General features: G+C 38.7%; 5 protein-coding genes across 5 annotated transcripts in view; all 5 read right to left on the reverse strand.

Moving 5' to 3' along the window:
• LOC148726453 (uncharacterized) overlaps nt 1-17,860 on the reverse strand; it is a 344,348-nt gene that overhangs the window by 22,462 nt on the left and 304,026 nt on the right. The window lies entirely within an intron of this gene.
• LOC148726455 (NACHT, LRR and PYD domains-containing protein 3-like) lies at nt 1,921-7,797 on the reverse strand. The gene is made up of 2 exons (XM_088727346.1): nt 7,510-7,797; nt 1,921-4,806 (listed from the first exon to the last, which is right to left on the reverse strand). Exon 2 carries the CDS (start codon nt 4,165-4,167, stop codon nt 2,305-2,307), a length of 1,863 nt encoding a protein of 620 aa, XP_088583472.1. The 5' UTR covers nt 4,168-4,806; nt 7,510-7,797; the 3' UTR covers nt 1,921-2,304.
• Nucleotides 8,486-10,236, reverse strand: LOC148726456 (death domain-containing ATP nucleosidase-like). Its single transcript, XM_088727428.1, has 2 exons — nt 10,016-10,236; nt 8,486-8,582 (listed from the first exon to the last, which is right to left on the reverse strand). Exons 1-2 carry the CDS (start codon nt 10,224-10,226, stop codon nt 8,536-8,538), a joined length of 258 nt encoding a protein of 85 aa, XP_088583554.1. The 5' UTR covers nt 10,227-10,236; the 3' UTR covers nt 8,486-8,535.
• On the reverse strand, nt 10,948-11,836 carry LOC148726457 (death domain-containing ATP nucleosidase-like). The gene has a single exon (XM_088728562.1). The coding sequence runs from the start codon at nt 11,623-11,625 to the stop codon at nt 10,948-10,950; it is 678 nt and encodes a 225-aa protein (XP_088584688.1). The 5' UTR covers nt 11,626-11,836.
• Nucleotides 12,908-14,254, reverse strand: LOC148726458 (E3 ubiquitin-protein ligase DZIP3-like). Its single transcript, XM_088727418.1, has 2 exons — nt 14,159-14,254; nt 12,908-13,746 (listed from the first exon to the last, which is right to left on the reverse strand). Exon 2 carries the CDS (start codon nt 13,731-13,733, stop codon nt 13,011-13,013), a length of 723 nt encoding a protein of 240 aa, XP_088583544.1. The 5' UTR covers nt 13,734-13,746; nt 14,159-14,254; the 3' UTR covers nt 12,908-13,010.

Genomic DNA, 17,860 nt, shown 5'->3' on the forward strand with positions numbered 1-17,860 from the left:
ATTGTTCTTCCCTAAGAATCTTGGCAAACATGTTCTTTTTAAAACATGCTATAAAATCTAGTTTCCTAATTTCAATAGGTATACTATTCCACAGTCTTGTAGCCGAAACAGCGAAAGAGCGTCCTCTCTCTGATTCTCTTTTGTATTTAGGACAAACAGCATTAATGCTTGAATATCTAGTGTTGCGGGAGTGCCGCCTATTATTCAAAATTAGGTGTTCATTAAGATAATTCGGCAAACGCCCATTAATTTGCTTATACATTATTATGCATTTATCTATCTTATGTTGCTCATAAAACGGAATCCAACCTAGCTTGTTAAACAAACCAACTGATGGTGTCGTGCGGTCGGCATAAGAAATAACTCGTGCTGCACGTTTTTGCAATCTTAAGACCCAATAAACCAACTCTTTGTCGCAATTTGCTCATAACCACGTCGGCGTAAGACATAACAGGGCGAATAATGCTATTATAAAACTGAAGTCGCTGTTTAAGAGGCAAACAGGCTCGAATCTTACGCAGTATTGCGATTCTAGTGGCCATCTTTTTACATACTTTCTCAATATGTTCATTAAATGACAATTTGCCGTCAATTTCTACTCCTAATAAGGTAGCACAGTCCACATTATTGAGCTGTTATCCGTTTACGGTAACAACTATGTCACTTCCATTTATGTCAGCCACACATCTTTTCCCAGTGATCGTGAGTACTTTAGTCTTGTCTTCATTTAAGGAGAGCTTATTTGCTGAAGCCCAAACTTGAATTTCAGAGACAGACGTATTTAGTGAGGAACTTAAGTTGGCTAAGTTTTTCACATCCGCAAAAGCGTTGACACCCATATCGTCTGCGTGAAGGTCCAACTGAGCACTTGTATACAAGGGCAAATCGTTAATAAACAAAATGAAAAGTAAAGGCTAAAATACTGCCCTGAGGGACTCCATGCAACATGAAAGCTTCGCTTGACTCACTCCCATTTACACGGACAATTTGGTTCCGATCCGACAAATAAGAGTGACACCAGGCAAGCTCCCGGGTGACTATACCGAACAGCTCCAACTTGCGCAACAATAGCTTATGGTCCACCATGTCGAAAGCCTTTCGATAATCGACCAGAACCATGCCGCATACTTGATTGTTATCTAAGCCGAAAAGAAGCTCGTCACTAACTTAATTAGGTGGAGGGGCGGAGCTTGGGGTGGGAACTAAGGGCAAAGGCCTTTGGAACGCGGTTCTCACATCCGCTAGTGACACACTCGACTGAGCCTAGTGTGCTAACTTTATTTCCTTTCCACATTTTGACGTAATCTGCAATCTATTACGTAGCATAAACAGGGCAACGTGGAATCTGAAGTCTGTGTCACCATGGCCTAGAGAGCGACTTTTGTATTAAATAATTAAAACTTCCTGTTCGCGCTCACTTCAACAACTTAACCGTGATCTGCACTCTCCTTCGGTTTTACTTCATATAACGGTGCATGCAAAAACGAAAAACTACTGAAGGCATAAACCTGTACGATGAATTGGCTTGGTTCACGCAATAAAAAATTTAATCCCGCAACCTATCTTTGCAATAATTGGCTCGGTTCAAGAATGGCTCAAGAATGAGTTCGAAATCGAGTAAGTGCAAGAAAACAAGCCTTTTTTCAGAAAATGCCAGAAGTGATTAACATGTAACTTCTCCCTGTGATATCCATATATTATCTAGCAAACAGGTAATGAGAATTTAACACTTAGTACAACAAATCTAACACCAAATTCTCGTAACTAATTAAATAGGAAATATGTGTCAACTAGAGGGGAGAATTTACAATCAGATCTTGAGAGTAAAAAGGTTCAGGCAATTAAACCCACAAACCAAACGTATTGGAAGCAATATATTCCCAGCGAGCAACCTATCAACAAATTCTTTATTCAATGCGATTTTATTTACAACAATCGTTTTATTTCACTCACATTGAGCTATAACAGTTTAAGTACTTTGTAACTCTCGTTGACCCAGAAAAAAAGATCTACAAAAGTTATTTAGAGTACCTATAATAATAAACTATCAAGTCCACAAAAACTATTAACGTTTCCAGGCTTCAAGCTGCTTTCACGACAGCCTTTTACCATAAAGTTCTACAATGATCAGTAATGATTCAAAATATTTTGTTTCCAACCATTTCGTAACTGTTCCTTTTTTAAGATTTAGCTTAAAATTAAGATCATTAAAATAAATTGGCGAGATCTCTTGTAAGCTAATGATGTAGATTAGTTTGACGCTGCTTCGCACTTTTCCAGAAAGTGCTTTAAATAGCTATATTTCTAAATTGTAAGTTCAAAACCTGGTCTGTATTTCTCCACTATGGCTTGAACAGTTTTTTTTTTTAACTCACTAATTATAAATATACTCCGAATATCTAGTCTGGTTAGCTTACAGCTTGGATGCTGTAACGCTTCACATAGACTGGCAACACCGGTATCAGTGATATCATTATTACTCAGATTTAGTGTGGTTAGCTTACAGCTTGGATGCTGTAAAGCTTCACATGGACTGGCAACACCGGTATCAGTGATATCAATATTACTCAGATTTAGTGTGGTTAGCTTACAGCTTGGATGCTGTAAAGCTTCACATAGACTGGCAACACCGGTATCAGTGATCTTATTACCCAACAGATTTAGTGTGGTTAGCTTACAGCTTGGATGCTGTAAAGCTTCACATAGACTGGCAACACCGGTATCAGTGATCTTATTACCCAACAGATTTAGTGTGGTTAGCTTACAGCTTGGATGCTGTAAAGCTTCACATAGACTGGTAAAACCGGTATCAGTGATCTCACTATTACTCAGATTTAGTGTGGTTAGCTTACAGCTTGGATGCTGTAAAGCTTCACATAGACTGGCAACACCGGTATCAGTGATCAGAATATGACACAGATATAGTGTGGTTAGCTTACAGCTTGGACGCTGTAAAGCTTCACATAGACTGGCAACAGCGGTATCAGTGATTATACTTAGGAATAATCCTCCTATAATCAATTGAGACACAAGAGAGTGTTCATTGATCAGTGAATTACAGACTCGTTGCATTCCAGACATTGTTAGGTGGGAATTAAAAAGTCTCAAATCCTTAACTGGGACGAACTTATCAGAACATTTGTGTTGTGCCTCTCCAGCTTCCTCTTTATTTAGTTCACTGATAATGTCCAACACAAATGATAATGCAATGCTGTCTATATCTGATAAACCATTAAAATGCATGACGCCGTCTGAACTACTGAACCCTTGCGGATGATTCCTGATAAACGTTTTAGCGAATTCTTTGTCTTGATACTCACTCAGACACTTTGCTCTGAGAAATCTAGTATCATTCCCTGAAACTTGACCACTGGTCAACAACTTTTCCATCAGTTCCTCTTTTCCCTCACTTAACAAAATGCCAGCCATGAATTGGAAAACCATTTCAGAGCATTTCTCGACTGGAATACAATTTTCCTTTACAAACCAATGGGCGGCTAAGAATTCGTGGACAGTGAGATGTGTGAAGCTGAAGCGTTTCGTGGTTCTGATCGAACCAGTCCTGTAAGGCTGACCACAGTAAAGAAGACCGCTACCTTTCAGTTTGTTGACTTCTTCCAACTCAAAACCGCCTTCTATCTCGCTTTCATCAAAAGTTGGCTTCCTTTCAAGGAGAAGCTTTGCCGCTACTTTTGATAATTTCTCTAATGTGGTTTTGATGACCGGAGGAGGCTTGAATTTGTTAGGAATTTCTTTGCGTCTGTATTCTGACTCAGAGCAGTGCTTGAGTTCAAAAATATCAATAAGTTTTGTGTAAATGTCGGTTGTTGAGACAGGAAGGTCACGAGGATTTCTTGTTTCGTTTAGAGTATACTCCATCTCGAAGCACAACAGATAACAGAGCATAGGAATATGAGCAAAACTGACTAGGTTCTCATTCTTCATGACATGTTCAAGCACAGCGCTCTTCATATTTTCGTTTTCCTTGAAGTACTTTTTAATGTATTCTTCAACCTGTTGTGAAGAAAATCCCACAATTTCTACGTACCGTTTAAAACGGATTCCTCCCAGCTTATCCGATTCATCAGGCCGCGCGGTTACAACTACGACAGAACCTTTCAGTATCTCTCCCTTGATGAGTTTTGAACATAATGCGGCCACCGGCATTTTACATCTAGCGTCATTCTGATGTTCTTTCCCCGAGTCTCCAGTGATATAATCTTGATGGGAATACTCATCATAGCCGTCAAGGATAATCAAAACTTCTTCGGGATGGTTTACAATATACTCAAATATAACGTCATCTAATATTGAAGAAAAGTTTAAGATTTCGCGTAAGGTCACACGCTTTTCCTGAAGCAAATTCAATTGACGGAAAGTAAGCAAATTTGAAATTTGGAATTTTAGTGTTTTCTCTTGATTGAAATAAATTGTTGTTTGCCCAATCGCGAATCACCTTTTGGCAAAACAGAGATTTTCCAATCCCTGCTTTTCCAACGACAAGAATAGAGTCAGGATCCTTCTGATCATTACTTGTGGCAAGAAATATTTCATCACAGTGCTTAACTGGAGTACCGCTGACTTTTCCGAAATTTTCAAGGTCTTCACTCCTTGAATATGTCTCTTCACTCCTTGAACATGTCTCGTCATTCCTGGTGAGGCCTTTTCTTGCATGTTGTATGAGAAGATTAGTGACTATTTCATCCGTTTTCATGTTGGAAATGGTTTGAGATGCTAGCAGTTTGGGTTGGAACTCCGTTTGGTCTGTAATGGAAGTCTTTAAAGCTGTAGTGTAAGCAGTGATGGCTGAAGGATGAGAAAGGGAAAATATTTAATAAATAACAAGAACGCGAGGAGAGCAGTTTGTGTACCTTAATTCTTACTCCACAGAGTTGAACTTTTCAAGCTGTTGTGTAGGGACTTACGGCTAAACAAATGGGGAAGGAAAATATCTTATTATGTGACTACGAGTAAATGTAGTTTAAATACTTTCTATCGAATTCAGCACAGGGACATTAACTAACACAGAGCTGTGTGCTTGAAAAGTGACTATTGTGTTTATCAGTTGAGAAATCCATCCTTGTCCAAAGGATAGAAAGGTTGTTTCGTTAAAGCGTTATTCCTCCCTTAAAAATCAAGTCTATTAGGTAAACAAACCCTTTCGGGCGGCTGGTATATCACTTGACAACGTCCACTGCAGCAAAACTGTTTGAAAAGTGAATATTTCGAGGGGTCATTGCATAGAGCCGAGTAAAATTAAGGATCAATTTCGCGCGTGCTTTCAGAAATCTAATAAGAAGATCAATAGCGCATGCTGTTACGCACGTTCGTGGAAAGCCATTTCAGTTTTCACTTAGTTTTATTTTTGTACAACGTCAAACAAAGGAAAGCAACCCTGTTGAAAAACATTTGCCAGCAAGGATATCAAAAGTTTAAGGCAAAGGTAACCTATTTTAACGTTTCCTAAATTTTGGTACTTGCCTGGGGCAACTACCAAAATTAATTTCAAAATGCTCTCCGTATCAGCCAATCGGTATTTGGTAACTTTGCCCTCAGTCTATGTTACAAGGCCTAGAAGCAAAGTTTCGAGGGAAAATGTAACATCATTAGGACAGTCTCCGAGCCACGAACATTATCAGTCAGCAAACCAGAAAAGAGTGTATTTATTTTGTAACTCTTAATTTTCATATTGCGCGAAAACCGCTCTTTAAAAAGCCAGTGTTGATCTGACGGCGGATGAGTATATGCGACCAGCTTTTTAATACCACTATCACTGGACTCAACAAAACGACTTTGTTTTTGTTGTGTGTGAAAAAAAGGAAATAGAGATGATAAGAGAAAACTTTAGAGCAGGCTTTTTTTTCCACTAGCTTTGTTTCTTTCTGACGGAAACAATCAGAGGACAAATCGCGACGCAGACGGAGGTTATTGCCTGATAACTTAGGTATCCAATAAAATCGCACCAGAATTAATGGTAGGTTGATAATTGTTAACAAATCTCTCTCTCCCCCTTTCGCTTGATAAGGTTTGAAACAAAATGGATTTCATGAAAAATTTATCCTTGAGAGGGGAGTGGAATGTAGTCAGAATAGCTTGACAAGGGTTGCGTAACGTATCATTAAGGACGCTTGACCGTTCCCGTTAAGTCACTTACAGCCATGAAAGATGGAAAAATATACATTTCTCAAACTCCATCACACTTAAGACCCCTCGGAACTAGTTTCAGAAATAGATATTTCCGTCAATTTTGAAAAACCAGATTTTTCTAATTCTTAATCTCTGGTAAGAAGTACTCCATTGAGTTTAAATATAAGTCAGTGAGGATCTCTCAAGAGCACGATATCTCAGATCTGGTTTACACTTAAGCAGATTTCTTTTTCTGATTCGTGACCAATTCGGAACATTTAGGTAATGGATGTCCCTAAAACACCAATTTGTAATAAAAACAGCGTTCCGACTTCGCCGCTACTTTAGAGATCAAAAACGCCGGCGAGGTGGAGTTAAGAGGAGATTTTTTAATCAGAATACTTAAAAACAATTTTTGAAGTTTTGAAGTTTACCTACTTCACGGGAAAGTCTAAATCTGCAATTGGCAACAAAATTGTCAACATATTAGTCTTTCTATTGCCCTGGTTAAGTTAACCTATTTGCATGAATAGTCCCGGGCTCTTAAAGAAATATTTACATCATCAAACGACAGATGTTGAAACAGATGCTGTGACAATTGGTTCCGTTCTCATCTTGTTTGGGAGTACAGTCGAGGTGAAAAATCTGGTTAAAAACCGTTTCAAGGCGGAGCATTACTACATTCAGCGATGTGCGTAATGAATTCGAATTCCTTAGCGACAGAGGCCTCCCTCCGCCTCCCCCACCCCCTTGAATACACCAGAGGATGTTTTAGGTTTTTTAATTACTTCTGTGAAACCTTGCAACCTGCGGTTTCTTTTTTAAGTACGAGGAGAGTGGAGGTGGAGTTGACAGGATCGAGAAGTAATTTGTATGGATTCCCAGGAAAGAACTAGGCAGGACACATTACCTAGAGGAATGTTGAAGGAGTGCTAAAAATGGATATCATAGGCATAGTCGGCAAAGGAGGAACTATGCATGTGGAAATAACAATAGAGTTGTAGAATTTTTAGGGGAGATCAACTAATGTGAATTGCAGGTAGCCTATAAGTTCAGAAAACGTTTGGTATAGATTTGGCCTACAATAAGGTGGTACATAGTTGAAAAAATGTTTACAGTAAACATATAATATGCCAGAATATTAAATCATGACTTCAAGTTCACAATACGGGCCTCAGCGTGTTCATTTCGAAAAAGTTTGGGAAATCGTTGTCTTTTCTTTTACAAGTGCTGCGGTATGAGTATTAAACCTATTGTCACAAAGTTTCTCAATTCTTTGTTTTAGGAGAAGCAGTGTTACTCTGGGATTTAGGACCCAACTATTTATTTATTTATTTATTTCATTTGCAACTATTCTACTCAAAGTTAAGGTACAGTACATACCACTCTTTGTCTTAAATGTTCTGACGTCTGGCTCACTGTCTCCTTGTTTGTTGACAGCAAACAGCTTCACTTCGTACTCTGCGTCATACTCGAGACCAGTTATCTCGTAGTGAGTTTCCACAATGTTTCCCCGTTGAACCAGTTCTGTGGATTGTGTCATGGGTTGTTTCGTCCATTCCAGACGGTATTTAAGGCTGCAATTACTGCTATTAGCCTCTACTTCTGACCAGGTCACAGTGAAATCTTTGTCAACTTTACTTTCCACATTTGTGATGGTGGGTTTCTCAAGTAAACCTGTTGAAAATAATAATTCTTTTGAGTTTTGTCTCTGATGAAAGTGAAATACTTACTGTAACTAGATTCATCGCTGTGTGTAATGAATTTAAATTCCCTAGCAACACACCCCCCCTTAAATAAACAAGTGGGTTTTTTAGTTTTTTCAATTACTTCTCTGACATTTGGCAACTTCCTGATTTTCTTTCAAGTAGAGGAGAGAGGGGGGTGGGGCAGCAAAAACGGAGAAGTAATGCTTACCCCCCGTTGCAAATTCACTGAAAAGGTAGAAAGTTGGAAAAAATGTACTCAATAAACATCTATCCCAAAATATTAAATCATGACATAAAGTTCACAAAGTTATGTCTAAACTCAACATGTTACTTCAAAGTAAGAGAACAAGTATAATGATTGGTACTGAAATGTACAAGTATAGTAAAGCAAGTACAAGTATAGAAAATAGCACAGATGGTTTGGGTACGTGTTGAGTAAATAAAATGAACGCTCCATTGACGGCATGTTTGTTTCACACAATGCTTGGGCATGCGGTCAATTGCATCAGCAAAAGCGCCCGCGAAAACTGTGTTCAGCCACCTTAACATCACCAAGGAAAGCAGGCAGTGAAAAATTACGTACTAGTTTGTGCAAACCTTTCAAGGTGGCAAAATGTGATAAAATAAAGTCTGGTCAATGGAAAGGGCTGCTACTGTATGTAGTGAGCAATAAACATCACTAAGGCTACAAGTATTTCAATCATGAGAACATGTGGAACTTACCTTGAGCAGGTAATTCATTGGCACCTAAATTATTAAAGAAACAAAAACAATGTTGTCAGTTTGACCCTTTAACTCTGATGAGTGACCGAGAAAGAATTTCTCCTTACAATATCAATACAACATCAAGCAGACAAGTGATGAGAATTAAGAAATATATCAACAAGGGGATTGTTGGTTGACCCAACACGAAGTTTTTCAAAGTAACATCATAAGAATTATGTGGCAGACAGTGAAGACAATAATTACCAACGAAATCATAGGAGTGAAAATGTTAAACCAATTTGTTCTTACAAAATTCACTTAAAATGGTCTCAAACCAACGTGATATCAATTCCAGGTTCCAAGAAAAAGGTTAGAAAAAAACATAAATATGTGAGCTGGCATCTATCACTTTCCTTCTCATTCCAAAAACTTTCCAACATCAAAATACAGTTGTATACATTTCACTCAATAAGTCTTCTTTATTAGTTTAATCCTCTAAAAAATTTCATGAGTGACCAAGACCGAATTTCTTCTTACAATATCAATACAGTATCAACCAGACAAGTGATGAGAACGAAAATAAATATCAATAAGGGATTAAAAATTGATCTCATACCAATTTATTTAAAGGAACATCATAAGAATTTATGGCAGATGGTAGGGAGAATTTCTAATGAGATCAGGGGAGTAAAACGTGTGAAAACAATTTGATGTGTTGCAAATTGGCCCTGTAATATATTTCAAATCAGTCATCAAATCTCTTTTGCAGATGTCATTAGCCTCTGTCAGTTCTCCGTATTTTGGCTGTTATATAAACCAAATGATTTGGATATATCAACAAAGTTGAAATGGTAAATTGGCCATTGTAACGATTACAAAAGCTGACATTTCGAGCGTTAGCCCTTCGTCGGAGCGAATAGAGGAATTGTGGGTTGTGTGTGCTTTTAAAGGCAGAAAATGGAGCTACGTTATATAAACCAAGCTAACTACAGAATACAGGTTTTCTCCTCACTCACAGAATGAACTGTTATCCATTGTTACATCCCTCAATGTAACCAAAAGTTTCTCCCTAACACTTACAGTAACCATTTAAATCCTTTGAGTGGCCTGCATCTATTTTTTCATTACAGTAATACTGCTGAGTCATTCATAAAGATGACAGGAATAGAGGAAATTATTGCCAAACTAGGAAGCTTTGATTGTTGAATGAATTCTCCTTGTCAGTTCCCTTGGAAGTAAATGCATAGAGAAAAGTATGGGAAATATGAATACGGATATCAGGGTGTAATGGTTTAAAGAAAGCATGTTCAACGTAATTATGGGAATCAAAATTAGTGCAACTTGATTGATTTCCTATTTTGTAAACTGTTACTGAATGACTCATTCTGATTGCAATCCATACAAAAATATGCTGTGGGAACTTAGATCTAAATCACATCTATCCCTTAAAAAAAAAAAAATTGAGACAGAAATACCTGCATTATAGTGAGGCCAATCTTGGAATATGACTGGATCACTCAAAATGTTGGCCACAACAGATGCCGCCATCACACAAGCAATCTGTTTCCATTTCTCACTTGAAGACTGCCTTTCATTTGCAAAGTCTTTGATGCCCTTGACTACCACCCATTCTGTCTTAAAATCATGGGCTGCTGCAAACACTCCTGAAAAAAAAAAAACATTCATGAATGTCTCTTAACACTGACTTGTCTCAACCATATAAGCTTATTTCTTTGCATCCTTGTGATAATTATTGTTCAATTGAAGTTCACACAGATTCACACTCTAGCTTCTGGTAAACATACCCATCACAGAAAGAGGTTAGTGTAAGTCCCTACATGTGCAACCAATGTTTACAAGAGAACTTGTACACAAAGACTAAAATTAATTTTCAGTTTACATTTCTCAAAGAGACAAAATGTTATCAATTAGAGTGAACTCTTTCACTCCCTAGATCTAATTATCCTATAATGTTGGTTGGAAGAATTGGGTTTTGGATCTACTAATAATCCCTTTCTTGATATTTGTTCTATTCTTATTACTTGTCTGCTTGATATCATATTGATATTGGAAGGAGAAATTCTGTCTTGGTCAGTCTGGGGAGTTAAAGGGTTAATAAGGACTGTGATTCTACTCCCCAGGCCTCAAACAATTCAGCAAGATACTTTCTACATTTTTAGAAGACACAACTTTGAAAATTCATGACATCCTGAAGGGGCAAATCAATTGTAAATTAATTAAATTGTCACCTTCACCCTTACAAAAACATCTTCCTGTCAAACCCTAGCCTAAAACAAAATCAAACTTGCATATACAATTCCTGCAAAGTTTCTTGAGCAAGCTGGGACAATTCTAGCACAGCTTTTCTAAAAACACTTGCTACATGTGCAAATACTCTATCTTTGACTCATAAATCATCACAATTAACATGATTCTCACCTCCACCTTCCATTTCAACTGCAATTGCTTCACGATGTTGACCAATCATGTCCTTGTTTGCCTCTGAGATACTCAGAAACACTCCATCACAATGCACTTTGGCATTATATTCATCAGCATTTTGTAAAGGTGCCTTCCACCCATCAGCCACATGTTTGATCAGGTTACCAATATCTCTGCTGGGGGGAGTTTTGTGTGCAGCTGTTATCAGCTTTGCTGAAACAACCACATCTCCTAAGTTGACCTCTTTGCTGTCCAAACCACTGCAGGCACCAACAGAAATAATAGCCTTGGGTCTCAAGAGTAAGATGGCATCTTTTGACACAGACAAAGAGCCCCCAGGAACATCAGGACCTTTAGAGCCCCTCATCAACGCAACTTTCATTTTCTTTCTTTGATCATCACCCATCCGGCCAAAGTATACATAGCCAATAGTGTTGTGGTAACTCTTTAAGGGCTCCTTCAGGAAGGCAAAACAGCTTAAGAACTCACAGTCCTCCACTGTTAATAACAGAATATCAACAGGGAGTTCAACATTGATCCAAGCAGAAGAGGTTTCTGGAAGGTCCCTCATCAGTGGAAGTGTAACACTAAGCTTTGGTGGGCTGGCATTACTATTCAGTGCTGATCTATTCTCCACTGGCATTATTATTGTCTCTGAAAAGGAACAATGTAGTTTTCACTTTTTTACAAGTTATTAGCCTGATCCAAATGAAGATCAGTCAATTGATAAATTGGTACAATTTTACAAATGCAAGCTTTAAAAGAAAAAAAAAACTGACTGCTCTCTGTTTTTTCTCCAACTATGCATGCCTGTGTCATTTGCTGAGTAACAGCATCTTTCACTCAGATTATTATAATACGTAATCACATGATTTTTCTCGTGCAATTTGGAATAAATAAGCACTTGTAAATTTTTTCAAAGACCACAAATTGCACTCGCCCTACGAGCTCAATTGCATTAGCATGCTTCAATTTCCCACTGTGCATGCTGGTGATGTCAGCAAACAAATGCCTTGTGAAAAAATTTTTTCTCACGCGTGACTTCAGCATTTTTCATTAAAAAATGGGAAAAACTTCTACAAAAAGTTAAACTAGACATGGCAAAAAGTAAACAAGCTGATGAAGATCTGCCTACTTTTTCTTTGGGAATGGATTTTTTAACCCCTGAGAAAAAACCCAGAGAAAGGGAAAACAAAACAATCAATGCCAGTTTCATCTCATTTCCCAACTCTAAGTTCACTTCCACACATGAATTCACCTGTCAGTTTTTGACCAATCTGAGACGAGATCATTGAAGCATAGCAAAATACTTTTCCGAAATAAAATAAAAAACACCTTGAGGCGTAAAAGAGGGAATTTCTGCCCTTTATACATAAATGACAGCCTTGAAAATATTATAAAAATAATTGGTTCATGCGTCATCTGTGTGTTCATCAAGACTTGAAGCACTTGAGGAGTTTGGAGAGCACTTAAAGAGCTAGAGTTGCTCTCTGCTGTGCCCCGAGCAACTCTTTCACATCTTTCCTGCTCTCCAAACTTCCTATGTGCTTCAATTCTCCATGTACACATGCTGATGCATGAACCAATTGTTAACTTCCATGTAACTTTGAGTTTCAAACAGAAATTTTGAAGCAAATTGCTTTCATTTCACAACCCCATATATCTACCATTTTTAACATGAAAAAGAACATTTAAAACTCAAATCAGAGGAAAAATCACCCAAACATTCCATTCCTGATTTGTGTTCAGATATGTCAGTGCAACCTTTCAGGTCACCTTCCTTCCTGGCCTTTTTAACCATTTCATCTTCGAGTGATTTTTATATCTTTACTATGAAATTTTTGACAAAATAATATAATATCATATCATCAAAAAAAAAAGCATAAAACTTTAGTTACATGAACATGACTTGTTACTATGACTTCTCAAACAGAAATTTTGAGAGAAATTCTTTTTATTTCACAATCCACTATATCTGACATTATCATAAAAACTTAAAATCAACAGAAGTAAATCAAACAAACCTTCCTACCCTGAACTTTGTTCAGAAATATCGATGGAATCCTCCAGGTCATCTTCCTTTCTGGCCTTTTTTACCTCTTCATCTTCATGTGACTTGTCTGTGATGAACTCTTCATCCTTGATGCACTCTTCATCCTTCAACCACTCTTTTAAAAGCTCTTGATAGCCTTCCTCAAGATCGGCATCCATACAATCAATTTTAAGTTCATTGATAGTATCCTGATAGCGGACCCCTCCAATACGCTGAAAGGTGTCTCGGATATCATTCCAGTAGAAACTGAAAGTTGGATCATCAACTGAAGCACTGGTAACATGGCTGTTATAAACTCTGTCTCTGAGGATCTTGATACGAGTGATATCAGCTGCTGGAGTGGTGTCTGTTACCAGAGGAAGGTCATCCTGGCCAGAGGCAGGGAGAGTCAGACCCCAGATATTCCTCAGAAGAAGCACCAGTAGGTAAGTGTCAAAATCCCTTGAGGAAACTGAAGATTTGAAAGCAGGATAAAGTTTGCACCACTGGGAGGTAACCAGGACTCTCTTCTTTCTCAGGGTTTGCAATTTTGCATGATTTCTGGGATTAGTCAGAACAGTGTGAAGGTTTCCTGGTGGACAGACCCTGTCAAAGATCTCCCTTACTACACATGATCCAACATCGACAAGGAGGCGACACAACTTAGCATAATTCGAGGTTTCTTTGGTAGAAGGATTTTCTGGAGTGACAGAAGCCATGAAGACATGCCTCCTAGGAGCAAATGCATCTAGTTATTATAGGTGAGATTAAAAAATACAAACTGTAACAAAGCTGTTATGATTGTAAATCTAAAATGGTAAGATACCAAACGTCATTCAGCAAAAGCTTAGAATATCACTATTTGATGACACACGCGAAATTTTCGATAATTTTCCAGCACTGGAATGTGGCCGATTGAATTCTTTAAAACGGAATATAACCAGTGAATCAACGTTGAAAAATAAAGAGATATCAAGTCTATAACTCAGAGCCACAAATTATACGAACACGTCTCCAACATACAGGAAGTGCTGACCGAAGCACTAAGCCACGGGTTTATACGATTTTGTTTAAAAGCACAAATTTCCTCGCTTGTAGTTACAGGAGTCAAGCTGGAAAATGAATGATTCATGAATTACTTTACCTTGACAAGAATCAACTGCCCAGAAACGTTTTATAGGTCTCACAACGTAGAGATCAACCATAGCCGACTCCAACAACAGCCATGTTCACACTTAGCAAACAGACTAGTTAGCAGTCCTATACCCCGTTCACACTAATAAAACATGTCTAATTAAACAAAGTTTAATGAAACCCTGTTTAATAAACCCTGGTTAACTGATTAACTCGTTCACACTGAACAGCAGGAGTTGACAACAACGCAGCCTCATGTTCATGCTCAGCCTCGTGTTCGTGTCAGTAAAATGTTACAACATCAGATAGCCACAACATGTAAAGTGTAAACAAAATGACGGATGGGCGAAATATTGTGCTTTTGTTTTGGAAGAGACAGAGAGAAGAAAATGTGAAGGAGAGACTGGGAGATATGACTCCCGTGCACACTTTGATTGCGTTGCATCATGGTTGTAAACCAAAGTTTGAGTTAATTATTTGCATCTTGACGCTTTGGAGTTAACTTCTTTGGTGGCAGCGAGATAGCGTGAATATACGTGGACTGTAATGGGGATTCACTGTCTGTTGCCGTTCCTTCGAAAGTTAAAACGTTTGACGGACCAGCGCGACTCCCGTCATTCCTCAGTGACGAGTTCGTTCTCAATCTGCCTAAGAATCTCGACACAAATGGCAACAGTTACACTCGCAACCGATGGCCGCATGAACAATTTTAAAGTCAGACATCATATTCCTAAACGCGAGTTATTTAACAGAGAAGTACCAATGACATGCAAACGCATATTAAAGAGATAGGGACCTCATAACACACGAACTTTTTCCACTAGGGGCAAATACGGAATTTGTAAAAGAAGAAGCCCCACGCCTTCGAAGAACGAACTTGTCTCGCTCTACGTTTAGTAAAGACGTACAGAGTTTCAAAATACCCTTCGAGAGTAGAGGAAACCTAGATGAGGGTTTTGAGAAACGTATCTCTGGAGCTATTTCCACTGGAGAAAAGTATACTTTAAAACAAAGAAAATAGCGCGCACACAGAAGAAAATATTGCCTTTTGTAGCACAATCTCATCCGACTTTGCCAAACCTCAAGAACCTACAGACGAGGAAATGACACCTCAAAACCTACTCTTATTATCACATCGCAAAGGAAATTCATCAAGAGTTATCCTTATAAGAGCTAAACTTTGAGGGTAGAATATTTAAAAGTGCTAGCGAATGGTGGGCGACGTATGTGGGCGCGTACAGGCCTATCAACACCTTTCAACAGTCGATTGTCTTTTGCTCTCTAGCTTTCTGGGGTGTCGCCTCACGAAAGGTAAACGTTTTCATGGATTAAGTTGACCCAAGAATATGATTTAAAGCAGTTTTGTAAAAGACCCGTTCAGGCGTCAGGGAAACTCAAGTAATACCTTAGACCTGCAATCACGACATAGTGCCGTTTAAACTCAAGTCACCCTGCCACAAAAAACGTTAAGTTAAACGCAAAGTGTACATCAGGAAGCGATCTGACAATCAGCGCATTAAATTGGAATTAAAAGATATTGCCACCAAACTCAGCACCCAATATGATGAAAACTCGCGAGACGCAAAATGGAATAACTTTGAAAACAGTGTTCGCAGCATAATGGACTCTTGTATCCTGCAGAAGATGAAGAGTTCGAGGTACAACTTACCATGGTTCAATCCAGGGCGAAACCAAGACTATATAACAAGGTAAAGAAAACATGGTCTGAGGATCACTGGAATTAGTTTTTTGCTGCCAGGAAACGTGTCCATAGAAATCTTAAGTCTGCAAGGGAAGAGCATCTTGGTGATGCAATCAAAGAAAACCCAAAAGCGTTTTTGGTACTACGTAAAACGACTTAACCATGAAAATCCGCGGGAGGGGGGGGGGGTTGCAGAAATCCTAAACAGCCAATTTTCAAGTGTGTTTACTAAAGAAGACCTTGAGAGCATTCCAGAAATGGGGTCTGATCCCACACCTGGCTTGGGTCCTTTGATTATCTCAGAGCAAGGAGTCTTAAAACTTGTGTCTTCACTAAACCCTAACACTGAAAGCCTGTGGTCCTGACCAGATTCCACTCTGGTTTCTCAAAACTTTTTGCTGTAGACACTACTCCAATTTTGACTGACATCTTTCAAGACTCGATAGACAGTGGTACTGTTCCCCGTAGGTGGAGAGAGGCAAATGCGTGCGCAGTTTTTAAAAATTAAAGGCAAAGAAATCTATAGGCGATATCCCTTAATTGTGTTGCTTCGAAGATCCTCGAGCATATCGTCCACAGCTTTCATGATTATGAAACATCTAAACGATCATAACATCTTAACTGACTGTCAACATGGTTTTAGAACAAAGAGATTTACAGAGATGCAGCTAATTCTCACCCTACATGACATGGCAAAGGCTATTCAAAGCTCACCGATCCACGCGATCGTCTTAGACCTTGCCAAGGCTTTTGACAAGGTCCTTCATAGGCGTGTCCTAAGGAAACTGCACCACTATGGAGTCCAGGCCCCGCTTCTAATCTGGTTGGAGTCATTTCGTACACAATGTTTTCAATCAGTTGTCTGCGAAGGCCAAACATCAAGTCAAGGCCCAGTGACTTCTGGCGTACCCCAAGGTACAGTCCTTAGCCTGCTGCTCCTTTTATTACATATAAACGACTTACCAGACAACGTGAAATCAACAGTTAGGCTCTTTGCGGACGATGCTCTACTCTATGGCATTATCGCCAGCGATACAGACTGTGACCTTCTTCAATCTGACCTACACAGACTAGAATCCTGGCAACACTATTGGCAAATTGAGTTTAATCCTTCGAAATGTAAAATTGTTACCATCTCACATAAGATCAACCCAGCCCAGAGAAAATACGTCCTCTGTGGTGTAGAATTGGAACAGGTGGATAGCTTCCCATATCTTGGGGTTACTATCAGTAACAAGCTTTAGTGGTCAGACTACGTTTCCACGATAACAGCTAAAGCAAACAAGTCGCTGGGTTCAATCCAACGCAGCCTTTGGAATTGCCCAAAGAATGTAAAAGTAATTGCACTATACGTTCCTAGTACGGCCGAAGCTGGAATACGCGAGTGCGGCTTGGGATCCGTTTTCAAAGAAAGACGTCAGTGCCCTGGAAAGGGTTCAACGTAAAGCAGCACGGTTTTGCTCGCAGAATTATCATAGATATGCTAGTGTTACTGACATGATCGAAGATTTAGGATGCACCACATTGGAAACGAGAAGGCAGTCTCGTTTCAAAGTACTTATGTATAAGCTAACTCGTGGTCTTGTTGATATTGATAATCGAGAATATTTAGTACCGCACTCCGAGAGTTGCACAAGGGCAAGCCATCAATTTGACTTTCGCGTGCCATATGCAAGTAAAGACGTTTTTAATTTTTCCTTTTTCCAAGAACTGTAACAGACTGGAATGGCCTCCCTGAGACCATTGTTTCGTCAACTTCCTTAGAAATTTTTAAAATAGGTTATCAACCTTCTAAAATGATAGGTGTACACAGCTCATATAGTTTTCGTAATTTAACTTTTATTTTGAACATCAACATAATTGCTTTTATTCATTTACTTATTTTCTTTATTTTTACGGTTGGTATGCATGATATCTTGATGATTTTACCGACCTAATAACATGTAAGTGTAAATGTAAATGTAAGTGACTCTTTTCATTGCTCTGATTAAACTGTCCTTCATCCACTGA

This window comes from Stylophora pistillata, chromosome 7 (genome assembly GCF_964205215.1).
Source record: "Stylophora pistillata chromosome 7, jaStyPist1.2, whole genome shotgun sequence".
Taxonomy (NCBI): domain Eukaryota; kingdom Metazoa; phylum Cnidaria; class Anthozoa; order Scleractinia; family Pocilloporidae; genus Stylophora; species Stylophora pistillata.

What these genes read in the sequence shown, in the direction of transcription:
- LOC148726455 (XM_088727346.1), bottom strand. Translation starts at nt 4,167, where the DNA reads ATGCCGGTGGCCGCATTATGTTCAAAACTCATCAAGGGAGAGATACTG.
- LOC148726456 (XM_088727428.1), bottom strand. Translation starts at nt 10,226, where the DNA reads ATGAATGTTTTTTTTTTTTCAGGAGTGTTTGCAGCAGCCCATGATTTT. An exon ending in TTGGCCTCACTATAATGCAG is followed by an intron (nt 8,583 to 10,015) that starts GTATTTCTGTCT and finishes TTAATAATTTAG; the next exon opens with GTGCCAATGAATTACCTGCT.
- LOC148726457 (XM_088728562.1), bottom strand. Translation starts at nt 11,625, where the DNA reads ATGCCAGTGGAGAATAGATCAGCACTGAATAGTAATGCCAGCCCACCA.
- LOC148726458 (XM_088727418.1), bottom strand. Translation starts at nt 13,733, where the DNA reads ATGGCTTCTGTCACTCCAGAAAATCCTTCTACCAAAGAAACCTCGAAT.